The sequence below is a fragment of the Dasypus novemcinctus genome, chromosome 11 (genome assembly GCF_030445035.2).
Source record: "Dasypus novemcinctus isolate mDasNov1 chromosome 11, mDasNov1.1.hap2, whole genome shotgun sequence".
NCBI lineage: Eukaryota > Metazoa > Chordata > Mammalia > Cingulata > Dasypodidae > Dasypus > Dasypus novemcinctus.
Window position 1 is genome coordinate 14,891,416 of NC_080683.1, and position 26,253 is coordinate 14,917,668.

Consider the following 26,253-nt stretch of genomic DNA (forward strand, 5'->3'; position numbering starts at 1 on the left):
GGTCATTGATCCATTTTGAGTTGATTTTGTACTTGGTGTGAGGTAGGGGGTTCATTTTCATTCTTTCGCATGTGATTGCCCAGTTTTCCTAGCACCATTGTTAAAGAGACTTTCCCACTGAGTGCACTTTGGCACCTTGTCAAAAATTAATTGGTCAATGATGTTATGCATGTTTGCTTTGAAAGTTTGCAACTTTTACTATACACTTAATTATTTATATATGTTCAAATATAAATGATATAAGGATAATAATAATTGGATTGGTTAGGGGAAAATACTTTGATTAGTAGTAATATTTTAACAATGTTCTTTAATCATTAGTTAAAAAGGTTTAAAAACAATGCAAGTTATTGGTGGTAGGGTGAGATGTTACATAAGTTTGTTTGATGTTATATGTTTGTTTTGTAAGTTCACAAATACTATACATTTATTGTCTATGTACATTTATGTACAAGTGATATATTTCAATAAATTTAAAAAAATTAATTGGCCAAATGAAGTTCTGTGAGCTAAGCTTGTACAGTTCAAAGTTTACATGGGCCACATCAATCTTCTTGATTGGCTTTTAAAGTATACAGTTCAGTGGGTTTGGTTTTTTTTTAGTATATTTGTGAAGTTTGCCACTCTCACCACTATCTAATTTTAAAGCATTTGCCTCACCCCCAAAAGAAATCATATACCGGTTAGCAGTTCCTCCCCCATTCTTCCAAGCTTCCACTCCAGCCTGTGGGAACCTCGATTCTATGTTCTATCTCTGAATTTACTATAAAGGTAGGCTCAGGTACATGAGGGACAGGGATGGGGGTTGAGGGATAATGGAAGCTAATGCTTAATGAGTACAGAGTTTCTGTTTAAGATGATGAAAAAATTTTGGTAATGCATGGTTGTGACGGTAACACAGCATTGTGAGTTAATTAATACCACTGAATTGTATTCTTGAAAATCTCTAAAATGGGAAATTTTGAATTGTATACATGTTACCACAATAAAAAAAATTAATTGCCCATAAATACGTGGGTTTATTTCTGAACTCTGTTAGTCTATATGTCTGTCCTTGTGCCAGTACCATGCTATTTTCATTACTACAGCTTTGTGATAAATTTTGAAATTGGGAAATATGCATCCTCCAACTTTCTTCTTCTTTTTCAAGATGGTTTTGGTTATTCAGGACCCTTTGCCTTTCCATGTGAACCTGATGATTGGCTTTTCCTTTTCTGCAAAGAAGGGTGTTGGAATTTTATTTGGGACTGCACTGAACCTGAAAATTACTTTTCCATTGACTATTAATCATATTAAGTCTTCCAATCCATGAATTGAGGATATATTTCCATTTATTTTATTTCTTCTTTAATTTCTTTCAGCGATGATTTGTACTTTCCTTTTCATAAGCCCTTTACGTCCTTGGTTATATTTATTCCTAGCTATTTTATTCTTTTAGTTGCTGATATAAGTGGAATTTTCTTGATTTGCTTTCTGGTTGTTCATTGCTAGTGTAGTAATACCATTGATTTTTGTTTGTTGATCTTGTACCCCGCCACTTGGCTGAATTCACATCTCTAGCAGCTTTCTTTGTAGATGCTTCTAGATTTTCAATCATTCTTTTGACAAATACTTAAGTGCCTTTCATATGCCAGGCTTTGACAAGTACTTGACTATCTACCACGTGCCAGAAGCTGTCTAGGCCCTCGGGATACAAATATGAACAAATTGGGGTGGGGTCATAAAACTACAATTCACAGAATATTTTGTTCCGGGGCCTCTTTCCTGGTGGCTGCTTCTTTTCACTAGTCTTTTCCCACAATTCTAATTTTGCAGAGAAGCCCCACCCTCTTACCTGCCATTTGCCAGTCTCTCCTTAGGAGATGTACTACAACTCCCACAATGCCCTTGTGGGGCACCCTCTAAGCGTGCGCCCTCCCGCCCGGGATGGCCTGGGACGACTACAGTTCCCAGAATGCTCTTCTTCGCCTTCTGGGTGTTATTGCCCCTTTCCCGGTGCCGGACGCGGTAGAAGCCAGCGAAGAGTGCCAGTCCCGGGTCCTCTGTGTCCTTCCCCGGGCAGGGACGAGGCGGTGACTTGCCACTTGGGTGCTGGGCCCGGGAAGGGTGAAGGCCGCCGCCGTCCCTCCTGTCCGGTTCACCTCACCCTTCCTCCCTGTCCTGCTCCACCTGCTGCCGCCTAGACGGCTCCGGGACTGATTGCCTGGGGTAGGGGTGACGGTCGCGGCCGCCGGGGCTGTGGCGAGGCCGCAGCCCTCGGGGCGGCGGTAGCGGCGTCAGCGCTGGGGAAGAGTTGGGAAGATGGCGTCGGAGCTGGAACCCGAGGTTCAGGCCCTCGACAGGAGTTTGCTGGAATGTTCGGCTGAGGAGACCGCGGGGGTGAGTACCGGGACCCGGGCGGATACGTTCGGCGCTCGCAGGCTGCACCCGGGGGGAGGAACCGACTCCTGGAAATCCCGGGCCCGCCAGACCCTGACTTGGTGTAACCACCGCGCCGGCCTTTCAGGCCTCCGGGGTCTTGCCTTGCGGAGTAACGACCCGAGGAGGCCACGGGTCCTTACCTCTCCTTCCTTTCCTCTTCATTCTCAGGTAGCCCCAGAACTGCGCCTCTCCAGCCACCTTTACATTCCCTTTCTGCGCAGGCCAACAAAGAGCTCTTCCAGCCCTCCACCTTCCTATTAAGTCTTGGCCCTTTATTCCAGCTCTTTGAAAATGGGAGGGAAAGAGATGACTCCTAGTGTTTTTGATGTTACCGCTTTACTTTGACTTCCTGATTCCTTTTCCTGATAAGCGGAGCGGTGCTTGCTCTGCTGGAACTTGCCACATTGACCAAGCCTGTACTTGTTTTTTTTTCCCCCTGGGGCTGCCCTAAGCACCAAGGATGTAAACGACACAGTTCTCTCTCATTTCTCTCTCGAGTGCGTTTTTGCACTTTTTTCGTCAGTCGACAATGTTTAGGCATGTATAGGAAGTACTGCCTCTACACGTTTACTAAGTGTGTGAAATTAATAGTGGAGGCAGGGAAATTTAAAAATTAATTTTTCTAGGAATTGGGGGAAGTTGGATGGAGAGCAAGCGTTTTATAACTTTGAAGAGAGTAGTAGCTTTCAGCAAATACAACCCAGCAACAAGAGGGTTAGCCACAGCTTAGTAGGAGCAGGTTTGCCCCAAACTTAAACCATTCAAACCCAGTATTGTACTGAACATTGAATATGCTAATATAACTAGCAGAATTGTAAAGTGGTTTCTTTAATAAAACATCTTCCCCTTAAAAGGACTGGGATCACCTTATAGAAGAGACTCTCTAGAATGATTATCAAACATGGACCAAAACAACGTAGGCCCCACCTCTAAGGCCTCCAGTTAGGAAGGAAGTGACCTGTGAACACATGTCAACATCTAAATGTTAAGAACAAAATTTGAGGTGGGTACTGTGGAGTTATTGGTTAGTAACAAGGTGTTTTTGGATGAATTAATGACACTGAAGGCAGGATGGAAATAAATGACAGTAGAAGTAGAGTTGAAAAGTGTAAAGAAACAGATCAATGATGATTTTTTTTTTTTAAACCATGTCCTGACTTACACGTTTAGTCTAGGTCTCTTTTCATTTACTTTCTATGTAATATTGTGACATCCATAAGATTTTCTTCTCCCACCTGCCTTTCATTTATCAGAGAAATCTGAAATAGCAAATGAAAGCAGTGTTAAAAGTAAACAGTAAAACAGTAATGACAGATATACCCTATCTGTGATCTCTTCTACTAATACTTAATCAGTTACTTACCTTAGAGTTTTTATGTCTCACTGAATTGTGTCTGTTGGCCCACTGTTGTAGGCTGTCTATTCTATTATCCCTAGTCTAAAAATGCAAACTATTGAGTAATTTGAGCTTCTCAAAATTGTTGAGGATCCTGAGGAAAACAGTTACAAAGCCAGGGCTGGAGGACATCAGTCCTAGTTCTTGTGCAGTGACATTCTCAAACAAATGATTTGGAGAAAGTCAGGGGAAATCCAATAACAATTTAGTAGACTTAATTTGAGTTTGTGAAGATCAACAAACAGATCTACATTTTACATTCGCTGTTTACTTTTAAGTGGATTTCAGAACAGTAACATGAAGAGGAAAAATATTTAGTCTGACACCCACAAAATTCCTTCGAATAAAGAACAGGGAAACTAAAATTAAAGTATAGGATCCCTCTGCTTATGTAGTCTGTCTTTACTCTGTGAAGGGTTTACCGCCTGTATTTAGTTATAATAGCATAACACTTAAAAGTATTACTTAAGCTTAGGCTCCAGTACAGCCCTTTTCACAAATAAAAATATATTAAAGTTTTCCTATCAGGTTGAAAGTAAATTTTAGAGAAGGTAAAAAAAGTAGAGAAAGATACTATTGCACCCTGTAAACCTCCGTTACTGATAATTTGTTGGGCTCACATCCATTTAAAATTACCCAGTGAGCACTAGTATTGTCTTTCCAAACTAATTGCACACTGCTTCTCTTATTTCTAGTATGAGGAGGAAGGACTTTTTGTGATCCCATCTGTCCTAAGTAGTATACGTCAGAAATAAAAAGCTGCTAAGCTTTAACCCATCTGTTCATTTATTCATCTTTCTGAACACTAGAGAGAGAGTTGAGTTTGTTTTTAGGATTAAATCAGATAAATGTGCCTGGACAGGATTTTTCTAAGTAATGCTTTCATGATTAATTAGCTCTCTTTTGTCTATTTTATTTTATTTTTTAATTGGGAAAAAAAAACTTATAAGCTGACTCTAATAATCCTAAATTTGGGATATTAAACTGGCTGTTTCCTCTCAGTCTCTCCTCTTTTTCTTGATAGAATTGATTCCATAATAAGTACGACTTTCCACACTTCTTACCTCTTCTCTTTATCTACATTTCATGCGCCATAGATTTGATTATAATATGTTTAATGAGTAATTATAATTTAAGAAGTACATACATTGCTTTTCCCTAAATATGAAAGAAATACACAGGCATTGTAGACATTTTATAGAGCATTATATGTCTATAATGTTTATTTTATTTTTTTGCTTTACTTCAAAAATTTTTCAACAGTTTTTATTGAGATAAAATTCATATATAATAGAGTTTAATTCAGTGGTTTTAGTATATACAGAGTTGTGCGACCACCACCACAATCAGTTTTAGAATATTTTCGTCATCCCCCAGAAAGAATCCCTGTATGTGTTAGCAGTCATGCTCTATCACCCACCAGTCTCCCAGATCCTAGGGAATTGCTAATCTATTTTCTGTCTTTATGAAGTTGCCTATTCTGGACATTTCTCATCAGTGGAATCATAACAATGTGTAGAATCATACACTATTTCATTCCTTTTTTTTTGGTACCCTGTGGTCAGGGATTGAACCTGGGACCTCGGATGTAGGAAGCTGGTGGTCAACCACTGAGCTACACAGGCCCCCTCATTCCTTTTTTATTGTCAAATGATATTACATTTTATGGATTTACTACATTTTATCTATCTTTTTACTAGTTTGTGGGTACTTGGGTTGCTTTTACCTCTTGGCTATTATAAATAATGCTGCTGTGAACATCGGTGTACAAGTTTCTGTGGGGAAGCTATGATTTTATTTGTCTTAGATATATAATCTAGGACTGAACTTGTTGAATCATTTGGTAACTCTATCTTTAATCGTCCAGGAAACTGCCATACTGTTTTTTTCTGAGTCAGCTGTACCTCTGTTATATACTCAACACCATCAATATTTATGAGGGTTCCAATTTCTCCACATCCTTGCCAACACCTTCGTTACTGTCTGCCATTTTGATTATAGCCCTTCTAGTGGATTTGAAATGGTATCTTATTGCAGTTTTGGTTTGCATTTCCCTAATGACTTGTGATGTTGAGCATCTTTTTATGAGCTTATCAGCCATTTGTATATCTTCAGAGAAGGGTCAGTCAGGTCTTTGCCTATTTCTTGAGTTATTTGTCTTTTATTATTGAGTTTCTGTATTTATTTGTAAATGCTCTCCTTATTTTATTTTTAGAGCTCTTAATATAATTTGTTTAAACTTTTGCTTAAGTCTAGCAAGCAGTGAAAGGAAAGCTCCTGCAGAAAGATTACAGGTTATGGGGATAGGGAGGAGTCATTGCTTAATGGGTGCAGAGTTTCTGTTTGAGATGGAAAAGTTGGGGTAATGGATGTTGGTGATGGTAGCACAATATTGTGAATGTAATTAATGCTACTGAATTGTATAGTTGAAAGTGGTTAAAATGGGAACTTTTTAGTTGTGTATGTGTTAACTACAATAAAAAATTGTGTGCGTTTTTTTGCTTTTTTAAAGGAAAGTTCTTGGAAACATTGTCATAATGTATTTACTTTAGTAGAATGATTTGGCAGTTCCTTTATTGCCCTTATAGAGGATTTCTGATGATAGTGAATGCTTATCACACTGTTGTGTATATGAGTTTGACAGCTACAAGTGTTGGAAATAAGGACAGGTTAAAATCAACTAAATAGAAACCTTAGTAACTTTCCATGTCAGAGAAACAGTTACAGTTAGTATATGTTGTTGAGAACCAATATGAAAAACTATACATTTTATTTTTTAAGATATGTGTGAGGAGAAAAAAAAAAGTGTGAGCCATTATTCTGAAAGGTAGTATTTTTTTTTTACCTACTGCTTGTAGTGTGTCCTCACTACTTTTTTTTTTTAACTTATAATATTGCAACTACAGCTTCAGTATCTCTGGTGTAAATTCTTATGTACTTAGCCTTATATATTAAGTGTGTAAATTTAATCGGTTGAAGTGCCTGTGATAGATCTTCAATGTTAGTGGCTTTGATTTTTTCACATTAATAGTATTATATTTTTAAAGGCGAGAAACATATGCCTGCCTTTATTAAACTAGATTTTTAAGTCTTCTTAATAACTTACAGTAATATATAATAAAACAGAAAGAAGTACTTGCTTGTTTACTAATAAAATATTTTATATAAGGTGGCTTTTTTTTCCTTAACCAGAAGCTGAAAATAGTTTCTGAATTTTTAATTTAAGAAATCTAAGAACAAATTTGACCTGTCAATGTTGTTGGAACCACATGACTATATAATTTCTTTTAGAAAGCAGAACTTTTTATTCTCTGTGGATTAAAATTCTGCAAAAGTGAAATTTAGGAGAATTGGGGACATAAAATGTCAGGAAAAAATTGCTTTTTAAATAAAACCTTTAAATGTGTTGTAGAAACTAAGTGATTATACCAGATACCATTGATTATACACTTTGGATGAATTGTATGCTTTATTAATATCTATCAATAAAATTGATTTGTTAAAAAATGTGTTGTAGATTAAAATTGTCTGAAGCACTTAACTTTCTAGGATCATATAGGTGAATTCTTTCATTTTAATTTTCATTTGTAAAGAGTAAATTGCTTAGGACAAAATTTGGCTATTTTCATATTTTGGAATAGGGTTTGCTGATAAGGGAGGAAAATTTGGACGCTGATTTTTGGCTAGCAAAAATGTCCTTTAGTTCAAAGAATAAGATCTAATTTGCTTGTTACCATTTTCCTCTACTTTTGTCAATTTTATAATTTCTGGGTTTAAAGTGTATGTGTGTTTGTGTGTGTGTTTGCATGTATAATATATGTATATATGTATTTTAAATTCAATGCCACTTCTCTAAAGGGAGAGAATCCTTGAAACCTATAGAATTGTCTCCCAAGAAGTGCTGTTTTAGTTTCTTTCCTGCTTGTATAAAGTAAACACAACAAAGTTTGTGACCTTTGAAAAAGACAACTTCACCGAAGGGGTGAAAACTTTTTCAGTCTTTTTTCTGCTGTAAGCTTCCATCCAGTCCCTTAATTTATGGACAAGGTTTTTGCATTTTTAGAGTGAGTTGTCAGAAAATATGAAATTCACCAGAAAGTTAATACATACCACCTCATGAATATTTAAAATCTCTCTATGTTATTTTAGAAGGAAGGAAGTGGGCTGAAGATTGTACAAGTAATAGTTAAAATGAAGACTTTATATTGTCTTCTTATGATGTTAGACATCTTTGGACATAAACTGATTTTTTAACAAGGATGTAATTGGAATTTAGGTGTAAAACTTAGGTAAACATTGAATCTCTGAGTTGTATAGGCAGTTCAGTTAACTGTACTTTAGTAGAAGTAATTCTATTTCATGTTTTCTGATTTTAAATTTTTACTAGGCTTAGAGCCAAAATGACTTGTAATTTACGCCAAGGAGTATATGACAAACATGTAGGCAGAGTTGACTGGGGAGGCAGGAGTAAACAGAATAAAGAGGAAAGACTTAGACTTAAGGAAATAGGAAAAAAGAAAAGAAAGGAGGCTTTTTGAAGAGTGCCTTATCTAGAGCTTACTTGGTTTGGTTTGTGGAGAGAGAGATCTAATCCATGCTGCAGGCCTGGGTCTGCTTTATCTCTGTTTCCATAAAAGCCACATGGAGTCTCTTTTTGGGGTGTCAGTGTTATGTGAGAGTAAGTAGTATAAACTTGTTTATAGTTATTCATTTAACAGATGTGACTACATTTACATTTAAGCCAGGTTCCCGTTTAGACCCCGGTGGATGGGGAAGGGAAGTGGGGATGGAGAATGGGTTGAGAAGCATTAAGAGTAAGTGAAACATGAATTGAGATCTAAAGAACAAGTAGAAATAGTATTGTAAAACAGAAGAATATTACCAGGTCAGGAGGAAGAGACTGGAGAATGTGATAAAGGCAAAGGACCTTGTAATACATAGTCAAGGGCCTTGGACTGCATCCTATATACAATGGGAAACTGATGGCATGATCAGATTGGCATTTGCAGGATCACTCTGGCAGCAAGGTTGGAGAATGAATTGCAGAGGGGCAAGATTTGTGGGGATACCGTTAGGACATTCTTGTCTAATGGGGAGGGGGAGGGGTTGGACTAGGGTAGCAGAAGTAGTGACTGGAGATGAAGAGAAAGAAGTGGATTCAAGAGACCGTTAAGAAGCCTAATGGACGAGGCATAATGTTTGATTGGATGCTGAGGACAGGAAGAAAGAAAGTTTCAGGTTTTTCTGGTTTGGATACGTGGGTAGATATTAGTATAGTTACTGAAATAGAAAAATGGGAAGAATAACAGATTTTTGTGGAAGTTGAGTTCATTGGTTCATTTTTTTTTATTAGCATACATAATTTGATTAGTAGCAGTCATTAATATTAAATAAGTTTCAATTGGTATTATGATATAAAGGACAATAGTGATAGGTGAAAATACTTTTAATAACCTGCCACAAAATAGAAAAGCTATTTTAGGGAACGTCATGAGAGTGGGGTTTAGCATAAGTTTTGTTTGTTTGTTTTTTTACAATTTATTTGGGTATTCTTTAAATTCTTTAAGCAGTGGTGTGTTTTTTTTTAACAACTGAGTTTTATTGATACATATTAATAAATATCATCCAAAGTGTAAAATCAGTTGTGTTTGCTACAATCACATAGTTGTGAGTTCATCACTTCAGTCATTATTAGAGTATTCTCATTATTTCAATAATACTAATAATAAAAAAACAGACAAACAAGAAAATTCCTCACCTCTCAATCTCTCCATGCTTCCTGTACTGTACATAAGTGCTATTTCTATGTTTCTGGCTATTCTATCCAAAGGGTATAATCAGTGACTTTTAGTATAATCACAATGTTGTGCATTCATCATCTCAAAAATTTCAGAACAATTTCATTACTACGAAAAAAAACTCCACACATCTTATTATTCCTCCCTCAGGCCTACATTACCACTAAACTCCTTTCATCTTTATAAATTGATTTATATTTAAATTTTATATAAATGGAATCATATAATATGTAGTACTCTGTGTCTGGTCTCCCTAAATTAGTATAATGTGTTCTTTTTGTTTGTTTTTGTCTGATACTAACATTTTGTACTATTAACTTACATTTGTTCAGCTTCAAAGAAAAACGGTCATACGTGCAATTCTACCCATATTCATATTTCACGTAATATATTTAGTTCATAATAGGGCAGTCATACAGTCTTTGTCCTTTTGTGTCTGACTTGCTTCATTCTACATAATGTCTTCCAGGTTCATCCATGTTGTCATATGTTTCATGACTTCATTTCTTCTTACTGCTGCATAGTAGTCCATGATGTTTATATTCCACAATTTGTTTATCCATTCATCAGCTGATGGACACCTGGGTTGTTTCCACCTTTTGGCTATCGTGAATAACGCTTCTATGAACATCAGTGTGTGCAGAAACCTATTTGTGTCGCTACTCTCAGTTCTTCTGGGTATATACCTAGCAATGGTATTGCCAGGTCCCATGGCAAGTCTATATTTAACTTCCATAGGAACTGCCAGACAGTCCTCCACAGTGGCTGTACCATTCTGCATTCCCAGCAACAGTGAATAATAAGCATTCCTATCTCTCCACATCTTCTCCAACATTCACAGTTTTCCAACTTTTTAGTAGCGGCTAGTCTAATAGGTGTGAAGTGATATCTCATTGTAGTTTTGATTTGCATTTTCCTAATCACTAGTGATGCTGAACATTTTTTCATGTGTTTCTTTGCCATTTGTACTTCTCCTTTGGACAGTTGTCTTTTCAAGTCTTTTGCCCATTTTTTTTATTAGATACTCTGTCTTTTTTTTGCTGAGTTGTATGATCACCTTATATATCATGGATATTAAACCCTTATCAGATTTGTGATTGCCAAATATTTTCTCCCATTGAGTCAGCTGCCTTTTCACCCTTTTGAAAAAGTCCTTTGAGGTGCAAAAGTGTTGAATTTTGAGGAGGTCCTATTTATTTTTTCTTTTGTTGCTCGTGCTTTGGGCATAAGGTTTAAGAAACTGCCACCTACCACAAGATTGTGAATATGTTTTCGTACATTTTCTTTTAGTTAGGAGTTTTATGGTGGTTGTTGGTCCATTTTGACTTGATTTTTGTATAAGGTGTGAGATAGGGGTCTTCTTTCTTTCTTTTGGATATGGCTGGTTCAGTTTTGAACATACTGAGTTGGTGCCTATCAGATGTCTAAGTTTAATTGTCAGGCTGTAGATGTAAAGGTTTGGGAGACAAATAATTTTGTTTTGCTTTTAGGGAGGAGAACAGAGAGGAAGAGGCTGAGAGTGAGACTGATCAGGAAAAGAAAGCATAACTGATAGAAGTCCCATGTGGATTGACATACTCATAAAAGATTGATATATAAATTCATTTGCTAGCCAGTGAGAAATAGAACGTGTACTGGCTGCTCATGTTCACTGCCTGCTATTCCTGTATGCAAACTGAAGTGAAAATCCACATCACAATCAGAATATCGTTTGAGTAAGGCATTAGAAAGGAAGTCAGATAAGCTCAGTGACTAGTGTCTTTAATGATTTGTTGTGATCACTTTCCTGTATTGCCTATAGAAATTTGCTTCAAGAATCATTCTCAGAAGGAAGACTCATTTCACTTTAATTTTATTTTCACTGTAAATAAAGCAGAATTCTGGTATGCTTGGTATTTTAATAGACTAAAGTTATAAATGAATTTTATCCTTTTGGAAAGAAGACCTATAGTGACGGGTATTTTAAACAAAATAATGTATAAGCCTCTTTTTTTTTTTTTAATTATTTATTTATTTTTTATATATAAGCCTCTTTTATCATTATTTTTTAACCTTAAAAAAAGTAGAATAGGTATTTTCAAATAACCAGCTTAGTGACATTGTTTAAACTTTTCTTTTTGTCTTTTTTTTTTTTTTTTTTTTTTAAGAAATGGCTACAAGCAACTGACCTCACCAGAGAAGTGTACCAGCATTTAGCCCACTATGTACCGAAAATCTACTGCAGGGGTCCCAACCCTTTTCCACAGAAAGAAGACATGCTGGCACAGCAGATTTTGTTGGGACCAATGGAATGGTACCTTTGTGGTGAAGATCCTGCGTTTGGATTTTCAAAACTTGAACAAGCAAACAAACCTTCTCATCTTTGTGGTCGTGTTTTTAAAGTAGGAGAGCCTACATACTCTTGCAGGTAAAATATTGTAATTTTCTTACTAAAAGGCTCTTGTTTTCATTCGGCATCTTTTTTTTCCCTGAAATTTGTCTTAAAATTATGAAATGTGTGTGTGTGTGTGTGTGTGTGTGTGTGTGTATATATACACACATATATTTAAAAAGTCCATACAAAATATGTACAGTTTAATAAATAATTATAAAATGAACATTTGTGTAATTATTTTCTAGGTCAAGAAATAGAATATCACCAGCATTCTAGAAGCCCACTGTGTGCTTTCTGCCTCCATAATTAACTGCTATCTTGACTGTTGCAGTAATCACTCTCTTGCTTTTCTCCACATTTTAAAATTTCAGTCATTCTTTTTGATGTTCAGATTGTCCCAGATTTGGTGTTTGGAAACCCTTTCACACTAGCTTTGTCCTTTTCACCTGCCTTCATTAGTTTTCGAGTGCTCTTTTGTATTCTGGCCCAGGATGTCCACAGCTCACGTTGTTCTTACACTGACCCATATCTGGAATAAGACATTTCTCCAAGGAATTTCATTTTAGTTGAGAATGGTATCTTTAAACCAGGATCTGTGTGCTATATGTACTTATTGCTACTATGATGACTTTACTTTTTTAAAAAAATCTTGGTGAGAATTGAGTAAACAAGAGTGAAAAATGAAGAGTAAATTTCCCTGTCCCTTTTTTGATTATACATTCTTACTAAAATGTTATTGTTAACATTTTGTAATGCATCCTTCCAGAAAAGTTCTATGCATATACATGGTGATTTTAAACACGTATATATGCACACATACTTATAGAAGGGAATATGTTTTATACACTGGGCTAAGTTTTCCTTTAACAAAAATCTTGCTGTCATTTTATACCAGCTTATATAGTTACAAAATATCTTATTATATGGACTTTTGTTATGGGTATTGTTTAGCATTTTTTTTACATAAGACTTTTCTCTGTACCATTCAAGTTTGATAAACTTAATTTTCCTTAAGACATTTGATTGTCATTGGTAACCTTTGTTTATCAATATGGATAAAACTAATAGAGATAATTTTCTGTATGGAAAGCTACAGATTTTGTTTTTGTTTTTGTTTTTGTTTTTTAGGTACCGGCGGCTGGAGATTGAGCCCCGGACCTCATATGTGGGAAGCTTTGATTTGTAACCACTGAGCCACATCGGCTTCCCTGAGTTGTTTTTTTCCATTTGTTTTGCTTGCTGTTTGTTTTTGTTGTTTCAGGAGACACCAGGAACTGAACCTGGGACCTCCCATATGGGAAACAAGTGCTCAACTGCTTGAGCCACACCTGCTCCCGAAAGCTATAGTTTTTTGTGTTTATTTTTACAACAAATTTTGAGTCCTTTATTCATGTGTGAAGCAGATCTGGTTTAACCTCATGATTTTACAGATGAAGAAACCGAGATCCACTTGTCCTAATAATGTTCTTTATAGCAAAGGATCCAGTTCCAAACATCCATTTGGATGCCATGTATTTTTTTTTAATCCCTGGTTTCTTTCACTTAGCATAATGTTTTTTTATGTCTGATATTATTGTCTTATAAAATTAATATGTATTTGTTCATTTTCAAAGAAAGACGGTCACATATATGAAATATTATCCATATTCATATATCATATGAGGTTTTACTGTTATACAGTTCCCTGTTTTACATTTTTAGCTTTCCTTTTAATAATATACATGACCTTAGACTTTCCCTTTAAACCACTGTATCCATATAATAGCACTGCTAGTTACAAACATTATATTGTGCTTTTATCCTTTGTTCATTTCCAAAGATTAACAAACAACTTTTTTTACCAATTCTGCACAAGTTAACCCTCAGCTTTCCATTCTTTTTTCTGGTGAACCATATTCAGGTTATTAACTCTATGAGATTACATGATATATTTAGTTCATAACACAGTCATACCATATTTGTCCTTTTGTGTCTGGCTTACTTCACTCAACATTGTGCTTCCGGTTCATCCATGTTGTCATATGCTTCATGACTTTATTTCTTCCGACAGCTGCATAACATTCCAGTTGTGTCTATATCCCAAAATTTGTTTATCTTTTCATCAGTTGATGAACACCTTTGTTGTTTCCATCTTTTGGCAGTTGTGATGAACATCAGTGTGCAGATGTCTGTTGGTATCACTGCTCTCAGTTCTTCTGGTTATATAACCAGTAATGGTGTTACAAGGTCATGTGGCAAATCTATATTCAGCTTCTTTGGAAACTGCCCAACAGTTCTCCATAGTGGTTGTACCATTCCACATTCCCACCAACAGTGAATAAGTGTTATTGTCTCTCCACATCCTTTCCATCTCTTGTAGTTTTCTGTCTTTTTAATAATGGCCTTTCTAATAGCTGTGAAATAATATTTCATGGTAGCTTTGATTTGCATTTCCCTAATTGCTAATGATATTGAACATTTTTTCATGGTTTTTTTTTTTTTTTGCATTTGTATTTCTTCTTTGGACAAATGTCTATTCAAGTCTTTTGCTTGCCCATTTTTTAATTGGGTTGTCTTTTTTTATTGTTGAGTTGTAGCATCTCCTTATATATCATGGATATTAAACACTTATTGGATATGTGATTTCCAAATATTTTCCCCTATTGAACTGACTGCCTTTTCATCCTTTTGACAGAGTCCTTTGAGGGGCAAAAGTATTGAATTTTGAGGAGGTCCTATTTATTTTTTCTTTTGTTGCTTATGCTTTGGGTGTAAGATCTAAGAAATTACCACCTTCCACAAGATTTTTTTTTCTACCATAAGATCTTGAAGATATTTCCCTACATTTTTTTCTAGTAGTTTTATGGTCCTGACTTTTATATTTAGGTCTTTGATCCATTTTGAGTTGATTCTTGTTTAGAGAATGAGATAGGGGTCCTTTTTCATTCTTTTGGTTATGGATATCTAGTTCTCCCAACACCATTTGTTGAAGAGACTGTTTTGTCCCTTTAGCATGGACTTGGTAGGTTTCTCCGAGACCAGTTGTCTTGTACCAGTGAGGGTTTATTTCTGGACTCTCATTTCTATTCCACTTATCATTGTATCTATCTTTATGCCAGTACCATACTGCTTTGACCACTGTAGCTTTGTAATATGTTTCAGGGTCAGGCAGTGAAATTACTCCCTTATCACTCTTCTTTTTTAGAAGGCTTTTAGCTATTCGGGTGCACTTTCTCTTCCAAATGAATTTAATAATGGCTTTTTCTATTTCTGTAAAGTACACTGTTGGAATTTTGATTGGTATTGCATTGAATCTATAAATCAGTTTGGGTAGGATTGTCATCTTCACCATATTTAGTCTTCCAATCCATGAACAACAGAATGTCTTTCCATTTATTGAGGTCTTCTTTGATTTCTTTTAGCATTGTTTTGTTTGAATATAGGTCCTGTACTTCTTTGGTTAAATTGATTCCTAGGTTTTTGAGTCTTTTTTGTGGCTATTGTAAATGGAATTTTTCCATTATTTTCTCCTCAGGTTGTTTGCATTTGTAGAGGAACATTACTGATTTTTGTTTGTTGATCTTGTTTCCTGCCACTTTGCTGAATTCATTTATTATCTCAAGCAGCTTTGTCATAGACATCTCAGAATTTTATTTATTTATTTTTAATTTTATTTCTCTCCCCTTCCCCCCTACCCGGTTGTCTGCTCTCTGTGTCCATTTACTGTGTTCTTCTATGACTGCTTCTATCCTTATCAGTAGCACCGGGAATCTGTGTTTCTTTTTGTTGCATCATCTTGTGTCAGCTCTCCATGTGTGGCGCCATTCTTGTGCAGGTTGCACTTCCTTTCACGCTGGGCGGCTCTCTTTACGGGGTGCACTCCTTGCACATGGGACTCCCCTACGTGGGGGACACCTCTGTGTGGCAGGGCACTCCTTGCACGCATCAGCACTGCACATGGGCCAGCTCCACACGGGTCAAGGAGGCCCAGGGTTTGAACCACGGACCTCCCATGTGATAGGCGGATGCCCTATCCATTGGGCCAAGTCTGCTTCCCATCGGAATTTTTTAAATACAGGATCATATCATCCCTGAATAGTGAGAGTTTTACTTCCTCTTTTCCTGTTTGGATTCCTTTTTTTTTTCCCTTATCTAATTGCTCTAGCTAGAACTTCTAGCACAATACCAAACAACAGTGGTGACAGTGGGCATTCTTGTTTTGTTCCTGATCTTAGAGGGAAAGCTTTCAACTTTTCCCTATTGAGTATGATGTTGGCTGTGGGTTTTCATATATGCCCTTTACCATACTGAGGAATTTTTTCTATCATATCTTTTGAAGCGTTTCACCAAGAAAGGATGCTGGATTTTGTCTAATGCCTTTTTTGTAACAATCGAGAAGATCATGTGGGTTTTTTTCCTTCAGTTTGTTAATGTGGTGTATTATGATTGATTTTCTGATGTTGAGCTACACCTGAATACCAGGAATAAATCCCATTTGGTCGTGGTGTTTAATTCTTTTGATATGCTGTTGGATTCTATTTGCAAGTATTTTGTTGAGAATTTTTACATCTATGTTCATTAGACAAATTGGTCTGAAATTTTATTTTCTTGTATCTTTATCTTGCTTTGGTATTTGGGTGATGTTGGCTTCATAAAATGTGTTGGGTAATTTTCCTTCCTCTTTAATTTTTTTTTGAAGAGTTTAGACAGGATTGGTGTTGATTCTTTAAATTCTTGGTAGAATTCACCTGTGAAACCATCTGGTTCTGGACTTTTCTTTTTTGGGAGATTTTTTAATGACCGATTCAATCTCTTTAAATGTGATTGGTTTGTTAAACTCTTGTATTTCTTGTAGGGTCAGTGTTGATTGATACACGTTTCTGGGAATTTGTCCTTTTGTATCTAGAGTGTCTAGGTTTTTTGGCATACAGTTTCTTATAATATCCACTTATGATCCTTGTTATTTCTGTGGGGTCAGTTGTAACCTCCCCCCTTTCATTTCTAATTTTTTAAATTTGCATCTTCTATTTTTCCTTTGTTAGTCTGGCTAAGGGTTTGTCGGTTTTCTTGATCATCTCAAAGAACCAGCTTTTGATTTTGTTGATTTTCTGTTTTGTTTTTGGTGGTTTGTTTTTCTCAATTTCATTTATTTCTGCTCTGTAATCTTTACTATTTCTTTCCATCTGCTTGCTTTGGGAATAGTTTGCTATTCTTTTTCTGTTTTCTCCAGTTGTTCAGTTGGATCTTTGATTTTAGCTATTCTTTCCTAGTATCAGCGTTTAGGGCTATATATTACCCTCTCAGCACTGCCTTCACTATATCCCATAAGTTTTGGTAAGTTGTGTCCTCATTTTCATTTGTCTCAGTATGTTTACTAATTTTACTTATAACTCTTTTGAGCCCTGATTATTTAGGAGTGTGGTATTCATCCTCCACACATGTGATTTTACCTCTTTCCCATCTATTATTGATTTCCAGTTTTGATCTAAGAAGGTGTTTTGTATAATTTTTTTTTTTTTTTAAATTTCAGTCTTTTTATATTTATCGGAGACCTGCCTTATGACCTAACATGTGGTCTCTCCTGGAGAAAGAACCATGAGCACTTGAGAACAATGTATATAACCTGCTGAGTTTGGGTGCAGTGTTCTGTATATATCTGTTAGGTCTAGCTCATTTATCATATTGTCCAAGTTCTCTTGTTGATCTTCTGTTTAGTTGTCTACCTAATGATGTGCGTGATGTGTTGAAGTCTACAATTATTGTAGAGTATTTCTTCCTTCAGATTTGCTAGTTTGCCTCATGTATTTTGGGGCACCCTGGTTAGATGCATAGACATTTATGACTTATTTTTCCCTCGTAAATTGTCCCTTTTATTAATATATAATGGCCTTCTGTATCTCTTATAACTTATTTTGCATTTGAAGTCAGTTTGGCCAATGTTAGTATAGCTACCCTTGCTCTTTTTTGGTTACTGTTTGTGTGGAGTATTTTTTTCCACCCTTTTACTTTCAGCTGATTTGTATCTCTGAGTCTAAGGTGAGTCTCTCCTGTCTTTTTCTTTTTGTCTGTAAGCCTCCCTTTAATATTTTCTGCAAAGGCAGATTCTTTTTTATGAACTCTCTTAGTTTCTGTTTGTGAATATTTAAAACTCACCTTCATATTTGAATCTTTGTCTTTCGACATTCTGAATAGTATGTATCTTAGAATAGGTCTATTCAGATTTATTCTGATTGGGGTACGCTGAGCTTCTTGGACTTGCAAATTCATTTCTTTCATGAGTGTTGGGAAATTTTCGGCCATTTTTTCCTCACATACTCTTTCTGCCCGTTTTTCCTTCTCAAACTCCCATGACATGTATATTGTTGCATTTCATATTATCATCCACCTTCCTTAGCCCCTGCTTAATTTTTTTCATTCTTTTCTCTCTTTGTTCTTCTCTCTTCAACTTCAGCTATGCCTAATTGGTTCAGAATTTTTGTTTGAGGTGATGGAATAGTCTTAGTGATAGTTGGTGGTGATGGTAGCACAACATTGTCTACCATCTGGATAATATATTTAAATGTGGTTAGGGGAACATATGTGACTCAAGCACTTGGTACCTGCTTCCACTTGAGAGGTACTGGGTTTGGTCCCCAGTACCTCCTAAAAACAAAACAAACAACAAGCAAAGAAATGAAAAAAACCAACTTCAGGGGAGCTGATGTTGCTCAGTGGTTGAGCACCAGTTTCCCACATACAAGGTCTGGGGTTCAATCCTCATCCCTGTTAACTGAAAAAAAAAAAAGGAAAGGAAACAAATAAATAAATGTGGATAAAAGGAGAGAATTTTAGCTTGTATGCATGTTACTGGAGTAAATTTTTTTAAAACCATAGTACTGTGCAACTCAAAGTGAATTTTTAGGCTTATATTTAATGCAAACTGTGGACTACAATTATAAGTATGATAATAATATTGTTTCATCACACTAATACAAAGTATGATTTGTATTAGAATCAATACAAATTTGTATTAGAATGATTCTAATATAATTCATGCTTTGTATGATTCTACATACAAAGAAAAAAAAATATCACATGAATGTTATGGTAGCCAAAAGTTGGAAGGGTAGAGGTTTATACTCCCACCAGTTGAGAATAGTCTCTGCTTTAGTGTGTTACTTCTTAACATTTTATGTCTCCATAAGCTTAGGGTTTACCATAGCAAGGGAAACAAAGCTAGAGGGTCTTGTCCAGCAAATAAATGCTCTGGCCCAGAAATGACAATCTTGCCCTCATCCTCTTAGCCAGAACTAGTCACAAGGCCTCCATCCAACTTTAAAATGGGGCAGGGAAGTGTAATTCTCCTGTGTGTTTGGAAGGGATGTCTCTTTAGCAGTGATTTTTTTTTTAGGATTTTGGGGGTCATTGCTGTACAATAGGCTATGAATGATTCTAGTTCATAGTTATTAGTTGTGTGATCTCTTTGGCAAGTCACTAAACTTCCTTAAGTCTTCGATTCCTCAGATTTCTCATTCAAATAATTGAAATAATATTAAAATGTTTTCCCTATCGCACTAGGTAATTAGGTTAAAATGAGTTAATGTATGTAAAAGCACTTGGGTAACTATAAAGTATTGTACATAGGTAAGGTGATTTTTTTTAACCTAATAATTCATTTTCAGATAAATTTCTGAGCCATGAGTAATATCTCAAATAAGGGCCTTAAATGGTTTTATTTCCAGTAAGTAGAGTTAGTTGTTTAGTTTCTTGCTTTTTAAAAAACTTGAAGTCTTGATCTGTTTTTAGCAGAGTTCTATTTTAAAGCTATTCCTTTCTTTTCATAAATAGTTCAGAGATTTAAATCAATACTGTTAGTCTTTTTTTGTATGTTTGTTTTTGAGGTACTGGGGCCAGGGATTGAACCTGGGACCTTGTATGCGGGAAGCATGTGCTCAATTGCTTGAGCCACATCCGCTCCCCAGTATGTTAGTTTTGTTTTTTGTGGGTTTTTTTAGGTACTGGGGATTGAACCCAGGACCTTATATGTGCAAAGCCAGCACTCAACCACTAAACCACATTGATCTCCCAGAGTTAGTTAATTATGGAAATAAAATAGAAATTATACTGTATATATTTAATTGTGGCTTGCTTTTTTTCATTTAACAGTTTGTTTTGGAGATCTTTCCTTGTCAGTTTATATAAATCTACCTCATCCTTTTTTAACTGCTGTGTAGAATTCCACACTAAGGACAGGCCATAATTTATTTGCCTGAGCTATGAATGAAATTAGAAATGTTGAATTTCTAGTTTCTTTCCTATGGCAAACAGTGCTCCAAAGAATACCCTGTATCATGTTTGTACACATGTCTTGATGTACGTGTTTCAGTATTTTTCAAGATAGATACTTAGGAGTAGAATTTCAATGCTGTATGCCATCACTGTGGCCTTCAATATGTAGTTCTCTGTCTCACCTGGAAAAATGATAGGATGTGGTTAGTTGATATCTTCTGGATGGTTTGGATGCCTGCAGTTATGAGAGTTTTATATTCCTTGTATGGAGATTTCCGATGATTTTATTTATTCTGCAGCATTGATAATTTTGAACATAGAAGTATATGGGATATAGTTTTGACTTTACATGTATTTGCCTTCGTCTCGATGTTAGGAAATAATAAAACCCTGAAGGCTTTAGGGTAATCCTTTCGGATAAGAAAATATAGATTAACATTACCAAAACCTTTATATTGGTACCCTATTTGAGGGTTTTTTTTTCTTTTAAGGGAAAATTTACCTATGTTGAAAGGTACAGATACTAATTGTACATTTTGACAGCAGTTAACCTTCTGTAATTCACATGCTTTCAAGATATAGAACGTTTCTATCTCACTAATAATTTCCCTTTTTTTGGCTCTCGGTCCCCAGGCAACCACCCTTCTAATTGTTTTGCTTTAGATTAGTTTTGCTTTTTATTTGCTAGTTTTGCCTTTTATTGCTGAGTAGTACCATTGTATGAATGTACCACAGTTGCCAACAATCCATTGTTCTGTTGATGGATGTTTGGGTTATTTCCAGTGTTGAGCTATTATGAATATAGTTTCTATGAATAGACTTACACAGTTCTTTTTGTGAACATGTTTTAATTTTTTTTTTTTTTATAAATTCCTAAAAGTGGAATTGCTGAGTCTAAGGACAAGTGTATGTTGAACTTAATAAACGACCAAATCTTTTCCCAATGGATTTACATCTCTACCAATAATGTATATTTTTTACATTTTTTATAAAATTTATTTTATTTCTTTCTCCCCCCCCCCCCCAGTGTCTGTTCTCATGTCCATTTGCTGTGTGTTCCTCTGTGTCCACTTACACCCTCAGTGGCACCAGGAATCTGTTTCTCTTGTTGCATCATCTTGCTGTGTCAGCTCTCCACGTGTACTGCGCTTTTGTTGCACAGGATGGCTCTCCTTGTGGGGTGCAGTCCTTGTGCATGGGGCTCCCCCACGTGGGACACCCCTGCATGGCATGGCACTCCTTATGGCAGCTCTGCACATGGGCCAGCGCACCACACTGGCCAGGAGGCCCTAGGTTCGAACCCTGGACCTCCTATATGATAGGTAGATGCTCTTATCAGTTGAGCCATATCCACTTCCCCCAATAATGTATAAAAGTTCCATTTGCTCCATATCCTTACCAATATTTGATGTTGTCAGTCTTTTTAAATTTTAGCTATTCTACTGTGTGTGTTGTGGTATCTACTTTTTATTTTAATTTTCCCTAATGACTGATGATGATGGTGCAGTTTTACATATGCTTATTGCCCATTGGTCTAACTTTTGTTGCAAAGTTACTTCCAGGTCTTTTGTCTACTTTTTATTGGATTGTCTTCTGATTATTGAGTTTTCAAGTTCTTTATATATTCTAAATACAGGTCCTTTGTCCAGCATGGTTGTAAATATTTTCTCTTAGCCAGTGGCTTGCCTGTTTGATGTCTTTTGATGGCAGAAGTTTTAAATTTTGATGAAATTCAATTTATCAATTTTTTATTTCTATGTCTAAGAAATTTCTATCTTCTCTCAGGTTGTTTTCTTTTATATGTTTTATAATTTTAGCTTTTATGTCATGAATCACTTCTCTCAAACTAGTTTTGTATATGATTTGAGTTAGGGGTTGGGCTTCATTTCCTTATATATGAATATCTAGTTGTTCCAGCACCATTTGTTCTTCTCCCCATTGAATTGCGTTGGTACCTTTTCCAAAATCGATTGACCAATAGTTTGCTTCTATTTCTGAACACTGTAATCTATTCCACTAATTTCAGATTGTCTGTTTTTATAGTGGTACTACTCTATCTTTCTTGTTGTAGATTTATAGTAAATCTTGAACTAACTAGTGTAAGTCTTCCACCTTTGTTCTTTTAAAGTTTGTTTTGGCTATTTAGAATTAGCTTGGCAACTTTAATTTTTTTAAGAGTCTGTTAAAATTATGATTGGGGTTGCATTGAATCTATAAATCAGTTTGGGGAGAATTGACATTTTGACAGTATTGAGTCTTCTAATCCATGAACATCTTATAGTTTTTATATAGAAGTTATACATACATTTTGTTATATTTATTCCTACATTTTTTACGATGTTGTTGTAAATTGCACTGGTGAAAGTGGACTTTACTTTGTTCCCAATCTTAGAGGGGAAGTATTCAGTCTTTCACTATTGTGATAGTACATATAGTTTTCTCATATGCTTCATCTCATTGAGCAAGTTACCATCTATTTCTAGTTTGAAAGGTTTTTTAAAAAATAAATTATTATTGATTGTTGTCAAGTGTTTTTACTGCATCTGTTGAGATGATCACATAGTCGTTCTCCTTTATTGCATTAATACGGTGGATTGATTTTTCGTATGTTTTTCATTCCTGGGCTAAACCCAATTTGTTTATCATGTATTATAATTTTTATATATTGTTGATTAATTTTGTTGAATTGTGTCAAGGATTTTTATGTCTGTGTTCCATTAAATCTGTCAATCGGTAATTTTTTTTTAAATAATGTCTTTGTCTGGTTTTGGTATCAGAGTTATAAAATGAATTGGAAAGTATTCCTTCTTTTATTTCCTGAAGAATTTCTGTAATGTTGATATTACTTCTTCCTTAAATGTTTGAGGAACATCAAGGCCTGAGGTTTTCTTTGTGAGGAAGTTTTTAATAAAATTTAATTTTTTGATAGTTATTAGGGTTTTCAGGGCTTTATTTCATCTTGTGTCAATTTGGATACATTGTATTTTTCAAGGAATATGTTCATTTCATGTATGTTGTCAAATTTATTGACATAAATTTTTGCATAATATATTCTTATGCTTTTGATGTCTATGGTGTTTATAGTGATGTCTCTTTCATTCTTAATATTGGTAGTTTGTGTTTTCTCTTTTTAATCAATTTTATTAATAATTTCAAATCATCAGTATTTGGCTTTGTTAATTTTCTTTTTTATTTGTTTTTTGTTTAATTATATTCTTCTATTTATTTTGGATTTAATGTGTTTATATTTTATTCATTGATCCATGGGTTATTTAGAAATGTTTAATTTTCAAATAGTTGGGACTTTTCTAAATATCTTGTTATTGATTTGTAATGTAATTCCATGTTCTGTAAGGTTTCACTCTTGAAATTTGAGACTTGTGTTATGGTCCAGCATATGGAGAATCTTGAACATTCCTTATGCACTTGAAAAGAACATGTATTCTGCAGTTGTTGGATGTAATATTTTATAAATGTCAATTAGGACAATGTGGCTGATAGTGTTACTCAGATCTTCTTTTCCTTATTGATTTTTGGGTCTAAATGGCCTATCAGTTACTGAGAAACGTATTAAAAATCTTCAAATGCGATTGTGGCTTTGTCTATTCCTTATATAGTTCTGTCAGTTTATGTTTCTGGTGTTTTTCAGCTCTTTATTAGGCATGTAGATACACATTTCTAATTGTTAAAACTTACTGATGTATAGAACCTTTTTATCACTATGAAATGTCATTCTTTATTAACTCTGATATGATTTCTTGTTTAAAGGCCTATTTTATCAGATGTTAATATAGTCATTCTACTTTATTGTGACTAGTATTTTCATGATGTGTCTTTTTCTGTCCTTTGCTTTCAACTGATTTGTGTTTATAATTAAAATACATCTCTTGTAGATAGCAGTTTGGTCTTTTTTATTTTGTCTGACTACTTACTAATTGGAGTGTTTAGTCCCTTAATTAATTGGTATGGTTATAATATATTGTTTGATTGAGGGATGCCATTTTTCTGTTTGTTTCCTATTTTTCTTACATGTTTTTTGTTCTTATGTTCCTCATTTTATTCCTTCTTGTGCTAATCAAAACTTTTTTAGCATTTCATTTTAATTCTTCTCTTGGCTTTTGAGCTACTCTTTCCTTTTGCCTTTTGGTTATTCTAGAGATTACAATATGCATCTTTAACTTATCAGAATCTCCTTATACTGCTTCACATAAAGACATGAATCTTGTAATTGTAGTTGAATTTATTCCTTTCATTCTTTGTGTTTGTTGAAATATATTGTCCCTACAAACATAAACTCCACAGTACAGTGTTACAAATGTTTGCTTTAACAGGTAAGTCTTTTAAAGACATAAAAGAAAGGTAAAAAATACGTATAATTAACATTCACATATGTTTACATCACTACTGGTGATCTCCCTTCCTGTAGATCAGAAGTTGGCAAAGTTTTTCTGTAAAGATGCAGATAGTAAATATAAAAGGTTTGCAGGCTAAATACAGTCTTTGTCCCATATTCTTCTGCTTCGTAAGTAATCCTTTAGAAATGTAAAAACCATTCCTTAGCTTACAAGCCATGCAACAACAGTCAGCAGGGCAGTAAGTAGTTTACTGACTCCTGCTGTGGATCCTAGTTAAAATCTGTTGTCATTTCCATTTAGCCTGGTTATGAATTCTCTCAGTTTGTATTAATCTCAAAATGTTTTTATTTTGTACTCGATTCAGAAGAATACTCTTCCTGAATATAGAATTCTTTGATGATAATATTTGAATTTCTTCTAGGATTTTAAAAATTGTTACAGCGTCTTCTGGCCATTGTTTCTGAGGATAAGTCAGCTATCATTAACATAACTGTGCTCCCTTGAATTGAATGTGTTGATTTTCTCTAGTTGCCTTCAAGATTTCTGTTTATCTTTGGATTTTAGAAGTTTGCCTATGATATGCCTTTGTGTATATATACTTTTTAATCATGTTGGGTTTCATTGAGTTCTTAGATGTGTAAGTTGATATCTTTCATAGGGTATTCTTTAAATATTTTTTTCTACTTTATTTTTCACTCCTGGGACCAGTAGAGTAGTACATGTATAACTTGTAATATATAAAAATATGCATTTATGAACTATAGATAGATGGTTCAAAACATTTTAATTAAAGAGATGTGATCAAGAGAATTTGGAGATGACTGTTTCAGACACTGTCCCACAATCTTAGGGATTCTTGATTGCTTTAGATACATGTTTGATCAACCCTCATAGCTTTAATATAGCACTTAACAGGTGGTACTATAACTATACAATCTGTCTTTTCTCTTAAATAATGGGCTTCTGAGGACAAGGCTCTGGCTTATTATTACTTTTATAATTATATAAATTTATAAAGAAAGTGGCTCTCAGGTTAATTTTTAAAATCCATAAGTGTTACCTACAAGAGGCAAACTAAGAAAGTCACTGAAAGCAGGAAGAGAAATAATAGGAAAAAATATAACAGGAAATTTATATGATACAAAATAAATTTAGAGTAGTGCTTTTAATATATGACAAAGTAGAATTAAAGCAGAAAACATTAGGGACACAAAAGGACATTGTATGCTGGTATAGATGAAGCAAAAATATATAATGAACAGATATACATCTACTAATAAACTTTAAATGTATATCAAACTAAAACTGATAGAATTACAGGGAGAAATAGAAAAATCAGCAATATAGTTTAGAGACTTTAACACCTGCCTCTCAGAAACTGATAGATTAAGAATGTAAAAAGCAGAGAGATTGAAGATCTAAACAATACAACTAATAAACCTGTTCTCAAGTATTTATAGAACTCTGTACCCAAGAGAGCATATATTCTTTCAAGTATACCCGGAACAGTTAGAAAAGTAATCCGTGTGGTACTGAAATGAGAAGAAATTTATAGTTCAATGGAAGAGAATTGAGAGAAACAAATCCTTACATTTGTGTTAAACTGATTCTCACAGTGGTGCCAAGAGAATTCAATAGAGAAAAGAATAGTCGTCTTTTCAA

General features: G+C 34.9%; 1 protein-coding gene across 11 annotated transcripts in view; it reads left to right on the forward strand.

The window, feature by feature from the left end:
• Positions 1 to 1,887: 1,887 nt before the first annotated feature.
• Positions 1,888 to 26,253, forward strand: part of UBR2 (ubiquitin protein ligase E3 component n-recognin 2) — a 130,833-nt gene continuing 106,467 nt past the window's right edge. For 5 of the 11 annotated variants that reach the window (XR_011650053.1, XR_011650054.1, XM_058306747.2 and 2 more), the window contains exons 1-2: positions 1,934 to 2,379; positions 11,763 to 12,022. Coding sequence is in view for 4 of the 11 variants with exons in the window: in XM_058306747.2 (XP_058162730.1) it covers positions 2,302 to 2,379; positions 11,763 to 12,022 (338 nt within the window). In the remaining 7 variants the exon portion in view is untranslated. Of the gene's footprint in view, positions 2,380 to 11,762; positions 12,023 to 26,253 lie in introns of all 11 variants that reach the window. The other 6 variants (XR_011650055.1, XM_071218458.1, XM_058306746.2 and 3 more) reach the window with 5 other exon arrangements.